This window comes from Microcaecilia unicolor, chromosome 1, assembly GCF_901765095.1.
Source record: "Microcaecilia unicolor chromosome 1, aMicUni1.1, whole genome shotgun sequence".
Classification (NCBI taxonomy): domain Eukaryota; kingdom Metazoa; phylum Chordata; class Amphibia; order Gymnophiona; family Siphonopidae; genus Microcaecilia; species Microcaecilia unicolor.
In genome coordinates, this window is record NC_044031.1 from 747950413 (window position 1) to 747971116 (window position 20704).

Consider the following 20704-nt stretch of genomic DNA (forward strand, 5'->3'; position numbering starts at 1 on the left):
TTTGAAGGATCCATCTAGCTTCAAAATCTTGCATGAATAAATTGGCCACAGAAGGGGCAAATGTAGCCCCCATCGCCACACCTGAAACTTGTTGAAAAAAGTCTTCTCAATATTTGAAAAAATTCCTTTTCAGAGCTAGGTCTATAAGTGATAGAAGAAAAGGAGTGGGAACTCTGTGGTTGGGTTCTTCCTGTAATAAACGAGTATAGAGAATCTGGAGTGCTTCTGTCTGGGGAATCGAGGTGTACAATGCCTTAACATCTAAGGTTACCAGAAATGTGATCTTATTTACATCCTGTATTTTCCCCAGTTTTGTAAGAAAGTCCGACAAATCTCTAATGCAGGAAAAGCCTTGAGTTTATGCATGCTTTTGTTGTTGTTTTTTTAAAGGTTTGCTCACGCCCTGAGACAGCTAATATATAGCGAAACTCTGGCCAAAGTGTTGGACCGATTATCTACACGCGATATTCTCCCTGCATTTGAAAGTTGAAGTTAAGTTTGAAATTAAGTTTATTATTTTCTTCACACTTTTTCTGGATCTGTGGTCAGCTCTGTGAAGATTTAGCATCTCCTGCACTATAATAAATGAAGGGGATTTTTATGCCGATGATTTAGGTAAATTAAAAGCAGGAAGCCGGCAAAAGAATCAGATGACCGAGGAGTAAAAGGGGCGATCAGGGAAGACAAAGCCATAGCGGAGAGATTAAATGAATTCTTTACTTCAGTCTTCACCGAGGAAGATTTGGGTGGGATACCGGTGCCAGAAATGGTATTCGAAGCTGGCGAGTCGGAGAAACGTAATGAATTCTCTGTAAACCTGGAGGATGTAATGGGGCAGTTCTACAAAGTGAAGAGTAGCAAATCTTCTGGACCGGATTGTATTCATCCCAGAGTATTGATAGAACTGAAAAATGAGCTTGCGGAGCTATTGTTAGTACTATGTAATTTATCCTTAAAATCGAGCTTGGTACCGGAAGATTGGAGGGTGGCCAATGTAACGCCGATTTTTTAAAAAGGTTCCAGAGGAGATCCGGGAAATTATAGACCGGTGAGCCTGATGTTGGTGCCGGGCAAAATGGTAGAGACTATTATTAAGAACAAAATTACAGAGCATATTCAAAAGCATGGATTAATGAGACAAAGTCAACATGGATTTAGTGAATTGAAATCTTGCCTCACCAAACTACTACATTTCTTTGAAGGGGTGAACAAACATGTGGATAAAGGTGAGCCGGTTGATATTGTGTATCTGGATTTTCAGAAGGCGTTTGACAAAGTACCTCATGAAAGAGTCCAGAGGAAATTGGAGAGTCATGGGATAGGAGGTAGTGTTCTATTGTGGATTAAAAACTGGTTAAAAGATAGAAAACAGAGAGTAGGGTTAACTGGTCAGTATTCCCAATGGAGAAGGGTAGTTAGTGGGGTTCCCCAGAAGTGTGTGCTATGACCGCTGCTTTTTATCATATTTATAAATGACCTAGAGATGGGAGTAACTAGTGAGGTAATTAAATTTGCTGATGACACAAAGTTATTCAAAGTTGTTAAATCGCGGGAGGATTGTGAAAAATTACAAGAGGACCTTACGAAACTGGGAGACTGGGCATCTAAATGGCAGATGACATTTAATGTGAGCAAGTGCAAAGTGATGCATGTGGAAAAGAGGAACCCGAATTATAGGTACGTCATGCAAGGTTCCACGTTAGGAGTCACAGACCAAGAAAGGGATCTAGGTGTCATCGTTGATGCTACGCTGAAACCTTCTGCTCAGTGTGCTGCTGCGGCTAAGAAAGCAAATAGAATGTTAGGTATTATTAGGAAAGGAATGGAAAACAAAAATTAGGATGTTATAATGCCTTTGTATCGCTCCATGGTGCGACCGCACCTCGAATATTGTGTTAAATTCTGGTCGCCGCATCTCAAAAAAGATATAGTGAAATTAGAAAAGGTGCAGAGAAGGGCGACGAAAATGATAAAGGGGATGGAAGGACTTCCCTATGAGGAAAGGCTTGGAGAAAAGGCGGCTGAAGGAAGATATGATAGAGGTCTATAAAATAATGAGTGGAGTTGAACGGGTAGATGTGAAGCGTCTGTTTACGCTTTCCAAAAATACTAGGACTAGGGGGCATGCGATGAAGCTACAATGTGGTAAATTTAAAAAGAATCAGAGAAAGGTTTTCTTCACTCAACGTGTAATTAAACTCTGGAATTCGTTGCCAGAGAATGTGGTAAAGGCGGTTAGCTTAGCGGAGTTTTTAAAAGGTTTGGACGACTTCCTAAAGGAAAAGTCCATAGACCGTTATTAAATGGACTTGGGGAAAATCCACTATTTCTGGGATAAGCAGTATAAAATGTTTTGTACTTTTTTGGGATCTTGCCAGGTATATTGTGACCTGGATTGGCCACAGTTGGAAACAGGATGCTGGGCTTGATGGACGTTTGGTCTTTCCCAGTATGGCAATACTTATGTACTTATGTAAGTTACCTCCACTTTTGCTGCCCCTCAGTTGTCTACCGCTCCATGCGAATTACTCTCCTCTATGCTTTTTTGAAGTACAAAAGTCATTTATGTTTTGCTTTGAGTGAAAATGCTCTGTACGTTAATTCCCTCCCCTTGCTACATAGAGATCTTCTCTACATCCCTATTTGCATTGTTGAGGTGAAACTGACTGCCCCTCAGAGCTGTCTGGACTTGTCACTCATTTCTTCCTACCTCTGCCGGCTGGGATTATGAATTGTAGCTGGGGAAAGTAATGAATGTTTCTACTTTCTCTTATGTAGACAGTGGAAAGTAAATTGTGTCTTATGTTTTGGTGTGCCCTCATGGTTTCGTTGGACAGATAAATTATAAGGAAGTTCATCATGTCTTCTTGGCAGGCTCCTGCATGTACAGTTGACACTCGTGACGAAATCTGTCTCAACATCACTAGCAGCTTCCACCAGCCGCTGCTAATTGCATGAAGCCTCGGGTGTCTATTGTTTACAGGGTACAGGCAGGAGGCATGAAAGACATGGGATAATAAGGTCACCAAAATAGTACATCTCTTCCAGGCCCACACAGGTGTCAGCCTGTTAGTCTTGCCAACTCAAAACAAGATTTGTAAAATTCTTACAGTCCCTTCCCTTTCTTGGGCTGGATAAGATTTCTTCAGTGTCAATTATTCAAGTGCTGGAGACTTAACATTCATCTCTTTTATAACCCCCCGAAAATTGTGAGACAACGGACTTGAGAAAAGTACGAAAGCAAGAGAGATAAATAGTTCTTTGCTCCTCAGTTAGTCAAGGTTTGTGGCTAGAAAGAACCACTGGCTTTACGTAACTTCCAAGTTTCAGTAGATACTGATAAAAGCAGGAGGTTAAAGGGCATTCTGTGTTCTAAGATCTGACATAGAAACCTGCAGGCGAAGCAATCCCAGATATTCCCTAATAAGAGAATGGTAGCAGCAGCATGAGAAAATGTCCAGATCTTTTCACATCATCTCCCATCAGTTCTCCTCGTCCTCCATCCAGTTAATTTAATTTAACTTGTCATTTCTGTTCCACCTTAACCATCAGTTCAAAGCAGATTACAGATGAAATATCACATTACAAAGGTATTCAAAACATACTAGGGATTTACATTCTCAAGGCAGGAACACATTAATATGTAGAAAATATATCAAATCTGACCCGTAAACACATATTGCAGTATTCTAGGATCATAGCAGTATTCTATAAACTGCACCTAAACTTAGGCGCGGTTTATAGAACAGAGCTTAAGCCCGGGGATCATGCCTACATTTAGGTGCAGCCTTTTGTACCAACGAAAACGTGGTGCAAATGCCCGCACCTCTATTTAGGAGAGGAACCCCTTTATTCTATAATTAAGGGCCCTGTTGACTAAGGCACGTTTCCAGGGGAAGCCAAATTCAGTTAGAGATAGTGGCGGACAAGAGTGAAGCAGCAAGTCAAGCAACACAGCGCACCTTGTAGAGAACGTTAAGAGATAAGTTCACGTTTTGAGTTATTTTGTTCAAGCACTATAATATAGGCTATAGCACACAAAAAATAAGAGTGACCCGATGAAAGAAGTGCTAGACCACTTGGCATTGAAAATGTATTAAAATGACTAATTAGGGGATAACTCTTTTAATTCCAGAGTCACTTTTAATATCTATTACACAAAGACTCCAGTATTTTTTTCATATCACAAAAACGTTTTATTGTATTGCAATGCCCACTAACCTCACCAGCACTGCTACCTAATGTTAAAACCTCACACATTCATTCCTCCACTCACCTTGCACCAAATACTTATGCTGTTTCTTATTTTACATATGTTTTACCATACTTATACATTATATCATGCACAAATGATCAGAACTCAGTCCTGCCAGCTAGATAGTCCTTTTCCTACAGACGCCACGCCTTCCGCTTGGACGCTGTAAAAGTGTTTCCACATAAACGCTGGATGACTGCTCTTCATGGAAAAACACTGTATGTCTATTGACCCTCCGTTGGCTGATTAAATACGCCACCTCCAATCATCTGTATGCATCACAATACAAGTGCTGTGTGCTCGGTGACTAACTCAACAGTCCACCATATCTGTTTCATATTGTGCCGGTTCCCCAATGCAGGACCGCATTTCACAAATCGTCCTCAGGAGGAACCACCATCAAATTTCTTCTACACATCAAATGGCTGCATGCCGGATTGAAACTCCCTCAGGGCTGAGCCACAGACGCCACACAGGACTTCTGATCATTTGTGCATGATATAATGTATAAGTATGGTATAAAACATATGTAAAATAAGAAACAGCATAATGTATGCAGTTTAAAATGTAAAACCAGTTGTTTTGTATTCAAATACAGGTGGTGCAAGGTGAGTGGAGGAATGAATGTGTGAGGTTTTAACATTAGGTAGCAGTGCTGGTGAGGTTAGTGGGCATTGCAATACAATAAAACGTTTTTGTGATATGAAAAAAATACTGGCGTCTTTGTGTAATAGATATTGAAAATGTATTGCCTTAAACAGTGGTGTGTTTTTTTTTGCTGAGGGCACTCAGTAATATAAGCAAGAAAAAAAACTAGACATATTTAAATGTTGGTAGCTTTATTTATATTTCGGCATATTCAGTCTTGGTTTTAGTAGTTTACTAGTAAAAAAGCCCCGTTTCTGATGCAAATGAAACGGGGGGCTAGCAAGGTTTTCTTCTTTGTGCATGTGGGAGTGTGTGTGTGTCCCTGCCCTCTGCCCTGTCTCCCCTCCCCTGTGCTGTCTGTCCCCTCTGCTCTCTGTCCCCTCCCCCCTCGGAGTCGAGTCCTTCAGTGTTAAGTTTCTTGCTGTGCTGTGTTTGTGTTACAGAGATAGTGAGGGCTTCTGCCCTCTCTCCCCTCCCCCCCTCTGAGTCCTTCACTGTTACAGAGAGAGCGATTTGATTTCGTTGCTTTGCTGTGTTTTCCCTCACTGTTGTGTTACAGAGAGAGCGAGGGCGGGGCAGACACTCATGGGGAAACCGGATATCTCTCCCCCTTCACACTTCCGGCTGGAGGCTTCATTTAGAATGTTGGTTGGTGGTGCCTATTATATAAAGAGATGTTACCATTGATTTTCCAAAGACTGTGGGATTTAATTGGTGACTACGGCACGTTAGCATTTTTAACGCACCTACAATTATCGCATGTGCTAACCGTGTAGGCGCCTATAGGGATCTTGTAGGTGCATACACGGTTAACGCATGTACATTGTTAATGCAGTTTTAAAAAGTTAACACATCTATAACGCTGCTTAGTAAACGGGGCCCTATATGCGTACGTAAAAGTCATGCCCCCCCCCCCCGATCCGCCCATGGTCCTCCCATTTCTGCGTCACTTTTTCCGACTCGTGTGTAAAATTTAGGCGCAGATCCCGTGCTTAAATTTACACTGTTACCACATCCTCCAGCAAAGAGTTCCAGCGCTTAACTATTCGTTGAGTGAAAAAATTCTTTCCTCCTATTTTGTTTTAAAAGTATTTCCGTGTAACTTCCTCGAGTGACCCCCCCCCCCCCCCTAGTCTCTGTGCTTTTGGAACGAGTAAAAAAATCGATTTACTTCTACTCGTTCTACACCACTCAGGATTTTGTAGACCTCAGTCATATCTCCCCTATTATTAGGCCCATTATTATGTTTTAATTTGCTCTTCTCAAGTTTTTCTCATTTATTGTATTTATGTTGTGCTGTTAAAATTGTAAGTTTATGTTAAACTGTGCTTGCTGCACACCGCCTTGGGTGGGTCTCTTCATAAAGGCAGTTAATAAATCCCAATTCAATAAATACATAAATAAATAAATGAACAGGGCTGGTGCAAGGGTGTTAGCACCCTAGGTGAAACATCCGCCTTACACCACTTCCCCCCCCCCCCCCCTTCAGGACTATGACAAGTAAATTCAACAATCATGATCATTTGAACACCGTCTTCCCTGCAACAACCCTTTAATAATGTATGGTTATTACATGTTTGTTTGTTGTTGTTATTATTACATTTGTACCCTGCGCTTTCCAACTCATGGCAGGCTCAATGCGGCTTACATGGGGCAATGGAGGGTTAAGTGACTTGCCCAGAGTCAGAAGGAGCTGTGTCTGAAGTGAGAATCGAACTCAGCTCCTCAGTTCCCCAGGACCAAAGTCCACCACCCTAACCACTAGGCCACTCCTCCACTGTTGCTACTAGTCGGCCCTTGCAGATCACCAATGTGGCCGCGCAGGCTTCTGCTTCTGTGAGTCTGACATCCTGCACGTACATGCAGGACGTCAGACTCACAGAAACAGAAGCCTGCGCAGCCTTCTACATAGAATGTTGCTAGTGGAATAGCAACATTCCATGTAGAATCTCCAATAGTAGCAACATTCCATGTAGAATCTCCAATAGTATCTATTTTATTTTTGTTACATTTCTACCCCACGCTTGCCCACTCATGGCAGGCTCAATGCGGCTTACATGGGGCAATGGAGGGTTAAGTGACTTGCCCAGAGTCACAAGGAGCTGCCTGTGCCTGAAGTGGGAATCTAACTCAGCTCCTCAGTTCCTCAGGACCAAAGTCCACCACCCTAACCACTAGGCCACTCCTCCACTGTTGCTACTATTTGAGATTCTACATGGAATGTTGCTATTCCACTAGCATTCCATGTAGAAGTCGGCCCTTGCAGATCACCAATATGGCCGCGCAGGCTTCTGCTTCTGTGAGTCTGACGTCCTGCATGTATGTACGTGCAGGACGTCAGACTCACAGAAACAGAAGCCTGTGCAGCCTTCTACATGGAATGTTGCTAGTGGAATAGCTCTCTTCACAAGTCCAAAGATAAGAACTGTGTGTGTGCAAACAGCTTATCTATATAGTGATTTTATTACATTTTTAGTTTTTTCGTATATAATATTTTATATTATTATGTATTGATTTGGGAGCCCTCGGAAGATACCACTTTAAGGCAACTTCATTGTTTTTTGCCTAATGGCATAGTCTCTCTTCATTGGGTCGTCCCTTTATTTGACTATTCATAAGTGCTGTTGCAAACACACTCTACCAAGTGCTCAAAAAATATGCGTGCTCTAAATGAAAAAAATGAATAAAATGAAAAACTTAAACTTATCTTGAATGCCACTACATATTCTTTTGCTGTTGGAGTCCGCTTAGGCTTCCCCTAAATTGCGCCCGACGCCCGAGCGTGATTATATTTACCAAAGATTTTGTAGTTTGGAGATTTAAGTGGTTTCAGCTAGTGGAATAGCAACATTCCATGTAGAATCTCCAATAGTATCTATTTTATTTTTGTTACATTTGTACCCTGCGCTTTCCCACTCATGGTAGGCTCAATGCGACTTACATGGGGCAATGGAGGGTTAAGTGACTTGCCCAGAGTCAGAAGGAGCTGTGTCTGAAGTGAGAATCGAACTCAGCTCCTCAGTTCCCCAGGACCAAAGTCCACCACCCTAACCACTAGGCCACTCCTCCACTGTTGCTACTAGTCGGCCCTTGCAGATCACCAATGTGGCCGCGCAGGCTTCTGCTTCTGTGAGTCTGACATCCTGCACGTACATGCAGGACGTCAGACTCACAGAAACAGAAGCCTGCGCAGCCTTCTACATAGAATGTTGCTAGTGGAATAGCAACATTCCATGTAGAATCTCCAATAGTATCTATTTTATTTTTGTTACATTTCTACCCCACGCTTTCCCACTCATGGCAGGCTCAATGCGGCTTACATGGGGCAATGGAGGGTTAAGTGACTTGCCCAGAGTCACAAGGAGCTGCCTGTGCCTGAAGTGGGAATCGAACTCAGTTCCTCAGTTCCCCAGGACCAAAGTCCACCATCCTAACCACTAAGCCACTCCTTTGTATGTATGTGTTTGCCTGCTCGTCCTGCAGCTAACAGAATGTGCTGAGGGTTTTCAGAGTTTATGTGGCTGTCAGGATCGTTGTTTTGCTTTGACTGCAGCTGCTCTTTGCTGTCCCTCAGAAGCTGGTGTACTAGGCAACTGCCTAGTCATGCCTAACGGATCAGCTGGGCCTGGTGCAGGGTACTTAGTAGAGGTCTGCTGCTCCCAAATTTTCTTTAATTTCCCATGTCACTTAACAGAATTTTGTTTGTTTCAGAGGAATTGTCATAAATAGTGTGCACTCTTCAGAAGGAATGCGGTCTTCACAAAGAGTGTGCATTATTTTTAATGAGTGCATGCTATTTACAGGGCCGCCAAGAGGGTGGGCGGGGGGGGGGGCAAAATTCCCCAGGCCTGGCCTCCAAGGGGGGAGGCCCAAGCCAAGGACCACTGCTGGCAACCTTCTTTCTGCCTGTCTGCTTCTTCCAGGTCTGTCCTCCCCTGCTCCTGCATGCCGTCCAGGACCCGAAAGATTGCATTAGCACGATATCGCTTTAATACAATTATCTGGGTCCTGACTCCCAGCACAGACAGGAGCAGGAGAGGACAGACTGTGAGAGCAGGTACACAGGAAGTGGCTTGCCGGCAGTGTTGCCAGATGGAAAAAATTGTTCACGCCTAAAACCAGCCCAAAACCGCACAAAGACAATTTACGTATGAATGATATCATTAATAAATCCATTTGCATACAAATGACATCATTAAGCCCGCCTCCACTGGCCGTGGCCGCGGGAAAACTGAGTCAACCCGCGGCCGTGGGAAAAAACTGCAGCGGGCACGTGAAAAAGCCACAGTGGGTCGTGAAAGGAGACCAATTGGGCGGGAAACCCGCAGCCCTGCCAACACTGCTTGCCGGCGCGGCCCGCCCTTAGAGGCAAAGATAAAAAGATGCGGGAGCAGCTGGTGCAAGTAGGAGGAGCTCAAATGGGGAGGGGGGGGGGGCAGCTTGCTGTGGTCCAGTTCTGCCCTAGGCCCAGCCATGTCTCTTGGCGGCCATTGCTATTTATCAATAGTGCATAATTCTTTGCAAGGACTACATGCGTTATTTTAAAAGAGTGTACAATCTACAGTATAGAGGGGAAAACAACATTTCAGAACTTTTCCTGTTTCAAGCTAAAAACAATTGTTCCCCCACCCCCAATATTTAACCCCTGGCAGTCAGTGGTTTTAAAACCACTAATCACTGTGGACTGAATCTAAGCTGGATATTCACTGCCAGGGCCTTGTCCAGGCACAGCCGCCGACTCAGATGTTATGCAGGTCCTGGCCAATATTTAGTGCCAATCTATGTAGCTAAGTGGGCAAAAATGCGACTACCTTTTGTGTGGTCCTATCTGCCTGCATCATTTTTATTTTATTTTATTTTATTTATTCATGTTTGTTTCCCACAAGTATCCAATCCAGCTTATAATCGAAAGACAAAAACGCCTATATTGCGACCTAAATCGGGAGATAGACGTTTATCTCCCAAAAACGAATAACGCGGTATAATCGAAAGCCGAACTTGGACGTTTTCAACTGCACTCCATCGCGGAAGCGTACAAAGTTGACGGGGGCGTGTCGGAGGCGTGGTGAAGGCGGGGCTGGGGCGTGGTTAATACCCGAACAGAGATGGGCGCCTTTCGCCGATAATGGAAAAAAAGTATGCATTTGTAGCTAGAATTTAGGGCACTTTTTCTGGACCCTGTTTTTTCACGAATAAGGCCCCAAAAAGTGCCCTAAATGACCAGACTACCACCAGAGGGAATCGGGGATGACCTCCCCTGACTCCCCCAGTGGTCACTAATCCCCTCCCACCACAAAAAATGATGTTTCACAACTTTTTATTTTCACCCTCAATGTCATACCCACCTCCCTGGCAGCAGTATGCAGGTCCCTGGAGCAGTTGTTAGGGGGTGCAGTGGACTTCAGGCAGGTGGACCCAGGCCCATCCCCCCCCCCCCTACCTGTTACAATTGTGCTGCTTAATGCTGAGTGCCTTATTTTACATTTGGTCCCAGAATTTCCCAGGAAGTAAATTGGCTTGTTCAAGGGGGACACAGAAGGTCAGTGGCATAGAACAGTCTTTATCTTGTATTGTTCAACTTCTCCTGAGCCACAGTTCACTGCTCCAAACTGTCCTTTTTTGCTTTGGTTTTAACACATTATTGCGTTTCCTCACGGCACATCCTATATAATAAAACGTACCTCCAACATTCTGAATCTGACTGCATGGCTGAGACATTCCTGCTCTCTGTATCCATCTCCTGAATTGACATCACGTACTTCCGGGTTCGTCACAAGCAGAAGTGATCAACCACACGAGGTTTCTCGGCTTCAGAATGTTGGAGGTCATTCTATTAAATAGGATTGATCAGTTCCTTGAAGCACAGCCAGAGCTCAGCGTCCTGCACAGTAACGCTCAGACACCAGAGAGAAAGATGGGGGGCCTAACACCAGAGGGAGGGAGGGGGAGGTATCTCTGTCACACACACACTCTCTCTCTCTCACACACACTCTCTCTTTCACTCTCACACACTGTCTCTCTCACACACTCTCTCTTTCATTCTCACACACTGTCTCTCACACACTCTTTGTCTCACATTGTATCACATTCACTCTCTATGTGTCACACAGTCACTCACACACTCTCTTGGTCTCATACACTCAGTCTCACAGAGAGTCTGTGTCTCACACACACTCTCTCTCTCTCTCTCTCTCTCTCTCTCTCTCTCTCTCGCACACACTGTATCTGTGTGAAACACACTCTCTCTCTCTCACACTGTGTCTCACATACGCACTTGCACACACTCTCATTCTCACAGATACACTCTCTCTCTCACAGACACACTCGCACCCAGAATCACTCTCTCTCTCACACACACACACACACACACTCACACATTCACTCTCTCTCTCACATACAGTCACTCTCACATACACTCTCTCAAACATACACACTCCGAGGAAAACCTTGCTAGCGCCCGTTTCATTTGTGTCAGAAACGGGCCTTTTTTACTAGTCACAGATAAAAGTGAGACACTCTTAATGATTTTTTTCTTTCAGATGTAATCTAGCCCCTGTAGAAGAATTTGCCAAGGACGTGGGTATGAAAACAGATCTGGTGACGATGAATCCCTCAGTGGTGCAGCGTGCCTTTGAAGACCTGGTCAATGAAACTTGGAAAGCGAAATTCCTGCAGCGTCTGCAGAATTTGAACGGAAGCATCCTTTGGATCCCAGCGTTCATGGCCAAAGGCGGGGAAGAGAGGGTGGAGTGGGTCAACGGCCTGATCCTGAAGCACCGCATCAACGTACGCACTGCCTACCCTTCGCTTCGCCTGCTGCATGCAGTTCGAGGGTAAGAGTGCCTTTCAAATTCTACCACTCAAGGGGAACAGGAACGTTGCTAGACTAGGTGCCTGCTTCCTGGGCCTGGTTACATGGGCAAGGCAATTTTCAAAGCCAGTTCCACGGGGAAGCAAATGCACTGTTAGAACGTTGTTATCCCCTTCACGAACTACTACTAGTAATCATTTTTATAGCGCTATAGTCCATTGAACATTATCAATATATATTTGGGGGGGGGGGGTTGCCGGGTTCTTGAAGCCTGGATTGGCCACTGTCGGAGACAGGATGCTGGGCTTGATGGACCCTTGGTCTTTTCCCAGTATGGTGGTGCTTATGTGCTACTAGATGTACGCAGGAGGGGGGGGAGGGGGGCAGAGTGGGCATTACAGTGTGAATCAGTTAGTGTAGCCACATTACTGCGCACTAAGGTGGTCTTTTACGAAGCGGTGGTAAGCCCAGTGTGGGTTTACAGCACGCCAGTAGGCAGCTACCACTGGCGGTAGCTGCACGCACCATTTCCGGCGCTGTTTTCTAGCGCGGCAGTTAACCAGCAGTAATCAGACAGCACTGTGTGCTACGGGTGCCCTTACCGCCACCTTAATGCGTGGCAGTAAGTGCTCCCCCTCGCATGGCCATGCGGTAAGAGCAATCTTACCACATGGCCATGGCTGCTACTCAGTGCGTTTCTTCTAGCGAAAAAGCTGCCGGTGCTCAAATGCCAGGCCACCCTTCAGGGGTGGGGTGGGGTGATCACTGAGAGACCCACCCCACAATAGCCAGGCCCCCTGCAACCAGTCACAGAATCTATGACAAGGCAGAATTGGTGTGAAGAGCCTGAGATCGGTCGTTAAAACCTGGGGTCCATGGGTCAATTTTAGCAGAGAATGAAAAAGGTGCCGGTACTCAGTACCCCCAGGTACCCCCTTCAAAAAAAGCCCTGCTGCTACTACTAATCATTTCTATAGCGCTACTAGAAGTACACAGCGTTGTACACGTTATTTGCAGGTACTTTCTCTGTCCCTAGAGGGCTCACAATCTAAGGTTTGGTGCCTGGGACAATGGAGGGTTAAATGATTTGCCCAAGGTCATAGTAACATAGTAGATGACGGCAGAAAAAGACCTGCATGGTCCATCCAGTCTGCCCAAGACAAACTCATATGTGTATACCTTACCTTGAATTTGTACCTGTCCTTTTCAGGGCACAGACCATACAAGTCTGCCCAGCAGTATTTCCCGCCTCCCAACCACCAGTCCCGCCTCCCATCACCGGCTCTGGTACAGACCGTATAAGTCTGCCCTCCCCTATCCTCGCCTCCCAACCACCACCCCCTCTTCCCCCCACCTGCTCCGCCACCCAATTTCAGCTAAGCTTCTGAGGATCCATTCCTTCAGCACATGAGGAACTGCAGTGAGAATCAAATCCGGGTTGCCAGAATCAAAGCCCGCTGCACTAACCATTAGGCCACTCCTCCACTCAAGTCCCACTGCAGCTCCTTGTGACCTTGGGCAAGTCATTTAACCCTCCTTTGCCCCAGGTACCAAAAAACCTAGATTGTGAGCCCTCTAGGGACAGAGAAAGTACCTCTATATATACATTTACGTTTGTTACATTTGATCCCGCATTTTCCCCACCTATTTGCAGGATCGATATGGCGATCGCCAATTCTGGTATGAACAAATACAGTAATGTTGTGGTAGAATAAGGTTCGTGTGTACAGACACATTAGGGAATCGTAGAGAGGAAGAGTTATTACAAGTCCATTACGAGCTTTGGTTTCGTTGTGTTGCAGGATTCAGGCATTTAAGTTGGGTCGGTAGGGTATGCCTTTTTGAACAGGTTAGTTTTTAATGATTTCCGGAAGTTTAGGTGATCATAAGTTGTTTTCACGGCTTTTGGTAATGCGTTCCATAGTTGTGTGCTTATTTGGGAAAAGCTGGATGCATAGGTTGATTTGTATGTGTACAGCGCTGCGTATGTCAAGTGGCGCTATAGAAATGATTAGTAGTAGTAGCCATTGCCATGCAATACGATTGCTCTTACTGCATGGCCATGCGAGGGGGATTGCTTACTGCCACCCACTGAGGTGCCGATAAGGGCACCAGCGCTAACCCAGCAGTAGCCAGGTAGTGCGCAATGCTGTCTGATTACTGCTGGGTAACTGCCGCACTAGGAAATAGTGCCCTATTTTCCCTAGCACAGAAAATGGCGTGTGCTAGGGCTGGAACTACCGCTGGTGCCCATATTGTGCCAGTGGTAGCTCCATATTGGCGTGCGGTAAGCCCACATTGAGCTTACTGCTGCTTTCTGAAAGGGCCCCTTATTGCGCAGTAACGTGGCTGCGCTAACTGGTTCACACTGTCACGCCCACTCTCTGCTCCCCCCAGATGCCCCTACAAAAAAAATACATCTTGCTTTTACTGCAAGGTTGCTTAGGTAAAGGGAGGTGCATGGTTCAATACCTCATGTCTTTTCGTCCCCATTGTATAAGGCGTTCTTGGTGCTGGAGTTTGATCAGGGTGAACAAATAATGTATGCAGGTGTTTCTGATGGAAAAATTGTCCTCACTGAAAGTAATGTTTGTCAGCGGCGTGCGTAACTTATATGGTACCTGGGGCAGGGCAGAGCACAAGCCCCCCCCTAGGCGGAATGCATATACACCCCCACACCTGGGCAGCGCACATCCCCCTCCTCCAAGCAAGGGGGTGCAAGGAGCAGACCAGGGGCGTAGCCAGACTTCGGCAGGAAGGAGGTCCAGAGCCCGAGGTGAGGGGGCACATTTTAGCCCCCCCCCCACGGCGCCGGCGCCGCCACCACCACTACCAACCTTGACGACCCCTGCTGACGACCCTCTCGACCCTCCCTCCCGCCTCCAACCCTCCCCCACCACCGCCGTGGGCTACCTTTGCTTGCAGGGGACCCCAATCCCCACCAGCCGAGGTCCTCTTCTTCCCGCGAAGGCTTCGTTCTGTTTCTGATGTCCTGCACGTTGTACGTGCAGGATGTCAGACTCACAGAAACAGAACGAAGCCTTTACCACATTCTCCGGCAACAAATTCCAGAGTTTAATTACACGTTGAGTGAGAAACATTTTCTCTGATTTGTTTTAAATTTACTACACTGTAGTTTCGTCGCATGCCCCCTAGTCCTAGTATTTTTGGAAAGCGTAAACAGACGCTTCACATCTACCCGTTCAACTCCACTCATTATTTTAGTAGCACACATTTCTTGATGAGAGAGAGCAGTAGATTTGCTAGATGGGAAAGGTGCTTCATGGCCCACAGACTCCCATATTTCAGCTCTGAAAAATTGTATGCCCCAAAGAGCAAGCGCAAATGTGGGCACACAATTTTCTTGGAGCAATTTGCAAAGTGGAGGTACGTGAGTAATATTGCTTTGAAAATTCAGCAAAGTCTGCACGGGAAATTATGCGCCTTATTTGTACCCATGCACACATTTTAAAAATTACTCTCTAAAATAGTCAGTGGACCCAGTGGCGTAGCTAGGGGTGGCGCCAGGGGAGTGGCCGCTCCCCCAAACGGAGTTCTGCCGGTACCGGTGCCTATTGTTTTCTCAATGTGTTGCATTGAAAATATGCGCCGGTGCTCTCCAGAAGTCCGCTCTCGCGCCGCTTTCGCTCCCCTGCGCCGTCAACCTGGCTCCGCTTCTGAGTGGACCAGTTAGTGGCCCTCGAAGATGAGTTGGCCTGGTCTTTCGCCTGATTTCTGTTGTGCACATTGCACCCAAGGACTGACTTCTTTACTTTCAACCTAAGAGTCCTCTGCACCGTGCCACCATTAAGCGCTGTGTTAACACTGTGACAAAGACCTTTCCTTTGAATCCACAGTCCATCTTTCAACATTTTCTTGCCCTCTGCTAGCACCAATGAGATGCCTTAACTGATGTTTCTTCTAAACCGCCTGTGAACAACCTTGTCAGGTCCGGTGGCCCACTCAACAGAGTGGCAGCGTCAGCAGGAAAGATGTATTGTCAGAAAGAGCAGAAAGAACTCCCGACTGCTGCCAAAGCAGCGTGGTTTCTGGCACATAAAACATTGCAATCACCGGATTAGCCGGCTGCTTGTTGAAAGGGCTTATTACAGGTACATAATTTTATTTGGACAGATGAAAGCAAGTCAATTACAACTGGAACAAACTCAGGGGCTATTTTTTTTTTTTTATTCAGCTGAAAGTGAAATGTTTCTCAGGAGCTCAAAGCCTTAGAAACCGTAAATGGAAGTTGTGTTCATACCACAGGGGTCTTTGTCACAGCAAGACCTTGCCAATTTCATCAGCCCCACAAATACGTGTAAGGACCTTCTGTTCGCAAGGCTTCTACGAAGGCCCCTTGCCTATCAGAATTTGGTTTGCTTTCTGCAATGATCCCGTGCATCTTGCTTGATGTTTCTACACTGTACAAGCCTGCCAGTATCTTTATAAGCGTGCGCTTAAAATGTCATAAATTGGGGTACCAACCCTTCAAAGATAAACAGATTACCATGGCAACCTTAGTCCTAGCTCCCCCTGAAGAGAATGGCATGGAGCGGATCTCACTGCAGCATCGCACAGGATACCCGCACACTGCTGGCAGCTGAAGTGTGCAATTTAGATGTTTCAACCTAAAAGGCCTTCTTCAGTGGCTCAGGGACACTACTACTACTACTATTTAACATTTCTAAAGCGCTACTAGGGTTACGCAGCGCTGTACAATTTAACATGGAAGGACAGTCCCTGCTCAAGGAGCTTCCTCCCAAACTTAGGGCCCCTTTTAGCAAGCTGCGGCAAAAGGGGGTCGGCGCCGGCATCGGTGCGTGTTTTACACGCGCGCCGAGGCCCCCTTTTACCGCAGCTGGTAAAAGAGAAGTCTCGCTTTCTTACAGGAAATGGCCGAGCGGCCATTTCGGTGGGGAGCCCTTACCGCCACTCACTGAGGTGGCGGTAAGGGCTCCCACGTTAACCCGAGTGGCACTGCCCGATTACCGCTGGGTACACTCCAGTGCTACAAAAATAAATAGCTCCGAGCTGCTGTGGTAGCCCAGCTGTACTTCCTGTACTTCCGCATTGGGCTTACCGCCGCTTAGTCAAAGGAACCCTTAGTAAAAGGGAGTTTTGGCCGCCTTCAGAGAAAGTCTTCGCTGACGGAGCTTGGAGATCCTAATTAGCTAAAGTATATATTGAGTTGCATGATGCCGGGGTAGGGAGTGGGCAGAGAAAATGTTGTGCCCACCCACCTCGGGCTTAGGCCCACCCAAAATTGGCTGTCTGGCTAGGCCACTGCTTGAGACAGTGCAGGGGATGTTTTTGTCATCCTCTTTTACCACCTTCTACGAAACAAGTTTGACCCACATTACTTGATATCAAACTATAAATATAATAGCCCTAATACATTCTATTAATAATGAGACAACAGTAAAATACAATACATAATACTTAAAAATACAGCAAAAAATGACACCAGCAACAGTCCACCTAAACTTTATTTAACAATCCCCCACAAAGGAGCTAGAAATCCTTTTTAGCTAGTGACGTGGAGGGGCATTTTCGAAATGACGTCTAAGTCCGACTTCAGACGTTTTGCAAAACATTTTGCAAAAATAGGAAGGAAGGTCATTTTCAAAAAAGAAAATGTCTATCTTTTGTTTTTGAAAATGCCAGGTTTTGTGATTTGGACGTTTTGTTTTTTGGTCCATTTTCGAAAAAAAAAAAAAAAAAAGGGGTCCAAGTGCAAAACCTCCAAAATCAAGTCATTAGGATGTAGGAGGAGCCAGTATTTTTAGTAGACTGGTCCCCGTGACTTCCCAGGAAAGCAATAGGGCACCCTAGGAGGCACTGCAGTGGACTTCATAAAATGCTCCCAGGTACACATCTCACCGTTGCTCCCTTACCTTGTCTGCTGAGCCCCCCAAAACCCACTACCCCCAACTGTACTCCACTACCATAGCCCTTACGGTTGAAGGGGGCACCTATATGTGAGTTTTAGTGGGCTTACAGTTTCGTTCACAGTGTAACAGGTAGGGGGAGGTAGGAGCCTGGGTCCACTTGTCTGCAGTGAACTGCACCCACCATGAGACTACTCCAGGGACCTGCGTGCTGTTCCAGTGGCATAGCCAAGGGTGGACCCGGGTGGGCCAAAGCCCACCCACCTTGGGCTCAGGCCCACCCAGTAGCTGGCAGGGATTCCCAAGCCCCACCAGCTGAAAACTCCCAACAACTGTCCCTCCTGCATACCTTGTAAATAGCAGATCTTCACCTGCAGCAAGCAGAGACTGATACATACTACTCGCACCGGCCCCACAGCCTTCCCTCTGATGTATTCCAGCCTATGCTGAAACAGGAAGTTACATCAGTGGGAGGGCTGTGGGGCCAACATGAGCATAAGTACATAAGTAATACCACACTGGGAAAAGACAAAGGGTCCATCGAGCCCAGCATCCTGTCCACGACAGCGGCCAATCCAGGCCAAGGGCACCTGGCAAGCTTCCCAAACGTACAAACATTCTATACATGTTATTTCTGGAATTGTGGATTTTTCCCCAAGTCCATTTAGTAGTGGTTTATGGACTTGTCCTTTAGGAAACCGTCTAACCCCTTTTTAAACTCTGCTAAGCTAACCGCCTTCACCACATTCTCCGGCAACGAATTCCAGAGTTTAATTATGCGTTGGGTGAAGAAGCATTTTCTCCTATTTGTTTTAAATTTACTACTCTGTAGTTTAATCGCATGCCCCCTAGTCCTAGTATTTTTGGAAAGCGTGAACAGACGCTTCACATCCACCTGTTCCACTCCACTCATTATTTTATATACCTCTATCATGTCTCCGCTCAGCCGTCTCTTCTCCAAGCTGAAAAGCCCTAGCCTCCTTAGTCTTTCTTCATAGGGAAGTCGTCCCATCCCCGCTATCATTTTAGTCGCCCTTCGCTGCACCTTTTCCAATTCTACTATATCTTTCTTGAGAGAATTGGAAAAGGTGCAGCGAAGGGCGACTAAAATGTGTGTATTAGCTGCTGCTCGCTGCCAGTGAAACTCTGCTGTTTAAAAGGTATGCGGGAGAATGGGGTTGTTTGAGAGACCATATGGCATGCAGGTGAGAGAAGGAGAGACCAAATCACCTGTGGGGTGGGCAGGGTACTTCTGCCCACCCATCTTGGGCCCAGGCCCACCCAAAATTGGGTGTCTGGCTATGCCCCTTCTAACGGACCTGAGTATAACATCTGAGGCTGGCATAGAGACTGGCAAGTAATGTTTTTCATCACATTTTTGGGAGGTGGGAGGGGGTTAGTGACCACTGGGGGAATAAGAGGAGGACATCCCTGATTCCCTCCAGTGGTCATCTGGGTATTTCTCCGAGGACAAGCAGGCTGCTTGTTCTCACTGATGGGTGACGTCCACGGCAGCCCCTCCAATCGGAAACTTCACTAGCAAAGTCCTTTGCTAGCCCTCGCGCGCCCGCGCGCACCGCGCATGCGCGGCCGTCTTCCCGCCCGAAACCGGCTCGAGCCGGCCAGTCTTCTTTTGTCCGCACTCGGTACGGTCGTGTTTTCGCCGTGTCGAGCCCCGGAAAGTCGACCTCGCGCGTCCAATTTGTTTTGAACGTGTTTTTTTTCCTTCGGGAAAGCTTTGTCCTAGTCGGGAAGTGCTCCGGAAACCCCCCGCCGGGTTTCGTGTAAATCCTCCCCGTACTTCCAGCTTTTTTGCCCCGGTAAGTTTTCTTTCGTCGTCGGGGTAGGCCTCTTTTCGGCCTCGGTCGAGATTTTTTCTCCCTCTAAATTTGGTGCTTCAAATTTCGCCATTTCGGCTTTTGATTTCGCCGGCGTGATTTTTCCGCCCATGACATCGAAGCCTTCCAGCGGCTTCAAGAAGTGCACCCAGTGCGCCCGGGTTATCTCGCTCACTGATCGACACTCGTCGTGTCTTCAGTGTCTGGGGGCCGAGCACCGCCCTCAGAACTGCAGTCTGTGTTCCCTGCTTCAAAGGCGGACTCAGGTAGCGAGACTAGCCCAGTGGAACGTGTTGTTCTCGGGCTCTTCGTCGGCATCGGCACCGGGATCTTCGAGTGCATCGACGTCGTCAGCGTCCAGACCATCTTCCTCGGCCGCCCCTGCATCGAGTGCATCGAGGCATCGGGCCTCTGCATCGGCGCCGAGACATCGGATAGCTGCATCGACGTCGGTGGTACCAGGACCTCGTCTGCTGATGTCGTCGGACGGTGGTGCATCGGGTGGAGTGCAGGTGAGGGCTGTCCATTCCCCTGCTGGTGGCGGTGAGCCCTCGGGTGGGTCTCCTCCTACCCTGAGGGCTCCTGCGGTACAGCCCCCCCGAGATCGACCTTCTTCAGTCTCGGCCCCGAGGAAGCGACGGATGGATTCGACGTCCTCCTCGTCGGTGCCGGGGAGCTCTGGTGACATGCTTCGGAAGAAATCGAAGAAGCATCGACACCGGTCTCCTCCCCGTGTCGGCACCGAGAGCTCTGGGTCGCCGAGGGATTCGGCACCCAGCAGGCATCGGCACCGAGAGGACCGCTCACCCTCTGTTCAGGAGGTGTCGATGCGCTCCGCTCTGGACAGCCCGGAACAGCCTCCACGCCCGGAACAGGTACTGACGTCGACGCCTGCATCGACCTCTCAGCCTTTCTCTGCAGCCGCTCTAAACGAGAGCCTCCGGGCCGTTCTCCCAGAGATTCTGGGAGAGCTGTTGCGCCCTACCCCTCCGGTACCGGCGGTGCTTGCGCCACCGGTACCGTCGAGCATGGCGCCGGCTGGCCCATCGCCCAGGTTGAGGTGGTACCGACCGCGGCCACCTCCCAGGAAGGCTCCCCGACTACGTCGGCGGAGGGAGCTTCGCCGATGCGGGCGAGGGAGTCTACCTCTCGACGCCCCCATCGTGGACGGGGTTCCACGGAGTCGAGCAGGGCGAGGTTGCAGACACAGGTCCGTGAACTTGTGTCTGACACCGAGGGTGAGGCCTCGTGGGAGGAAGAGGAA

At 47.3% G+C, this 20704-nt stretch overlaps 1 protein-coding gene across 1 annotated transcript in view; it reads left to right on the forward strand.

Annotated features, from left to right (window-relative positions):
• ST8SIA2 (ST8 alpha-N-acetyl-neuraminide alpha-2,8-sialyltransferase 2) overlaps positions 1-20704 on the forward strand; it is a 227648-nt gene that overhangs the window by 179978 nt on the left and 26966 nt on the right. Inside the window, exon 5 of the mRNA XM_030190444.1 lies at positions 11443-11736. Coding sequence (XP_030046304.1) covers positions 11443-11736 — 294 coding nt within the window. The remainder of the gene's footprint in view (positions 1-11442; positions 11737-20704) is intronic.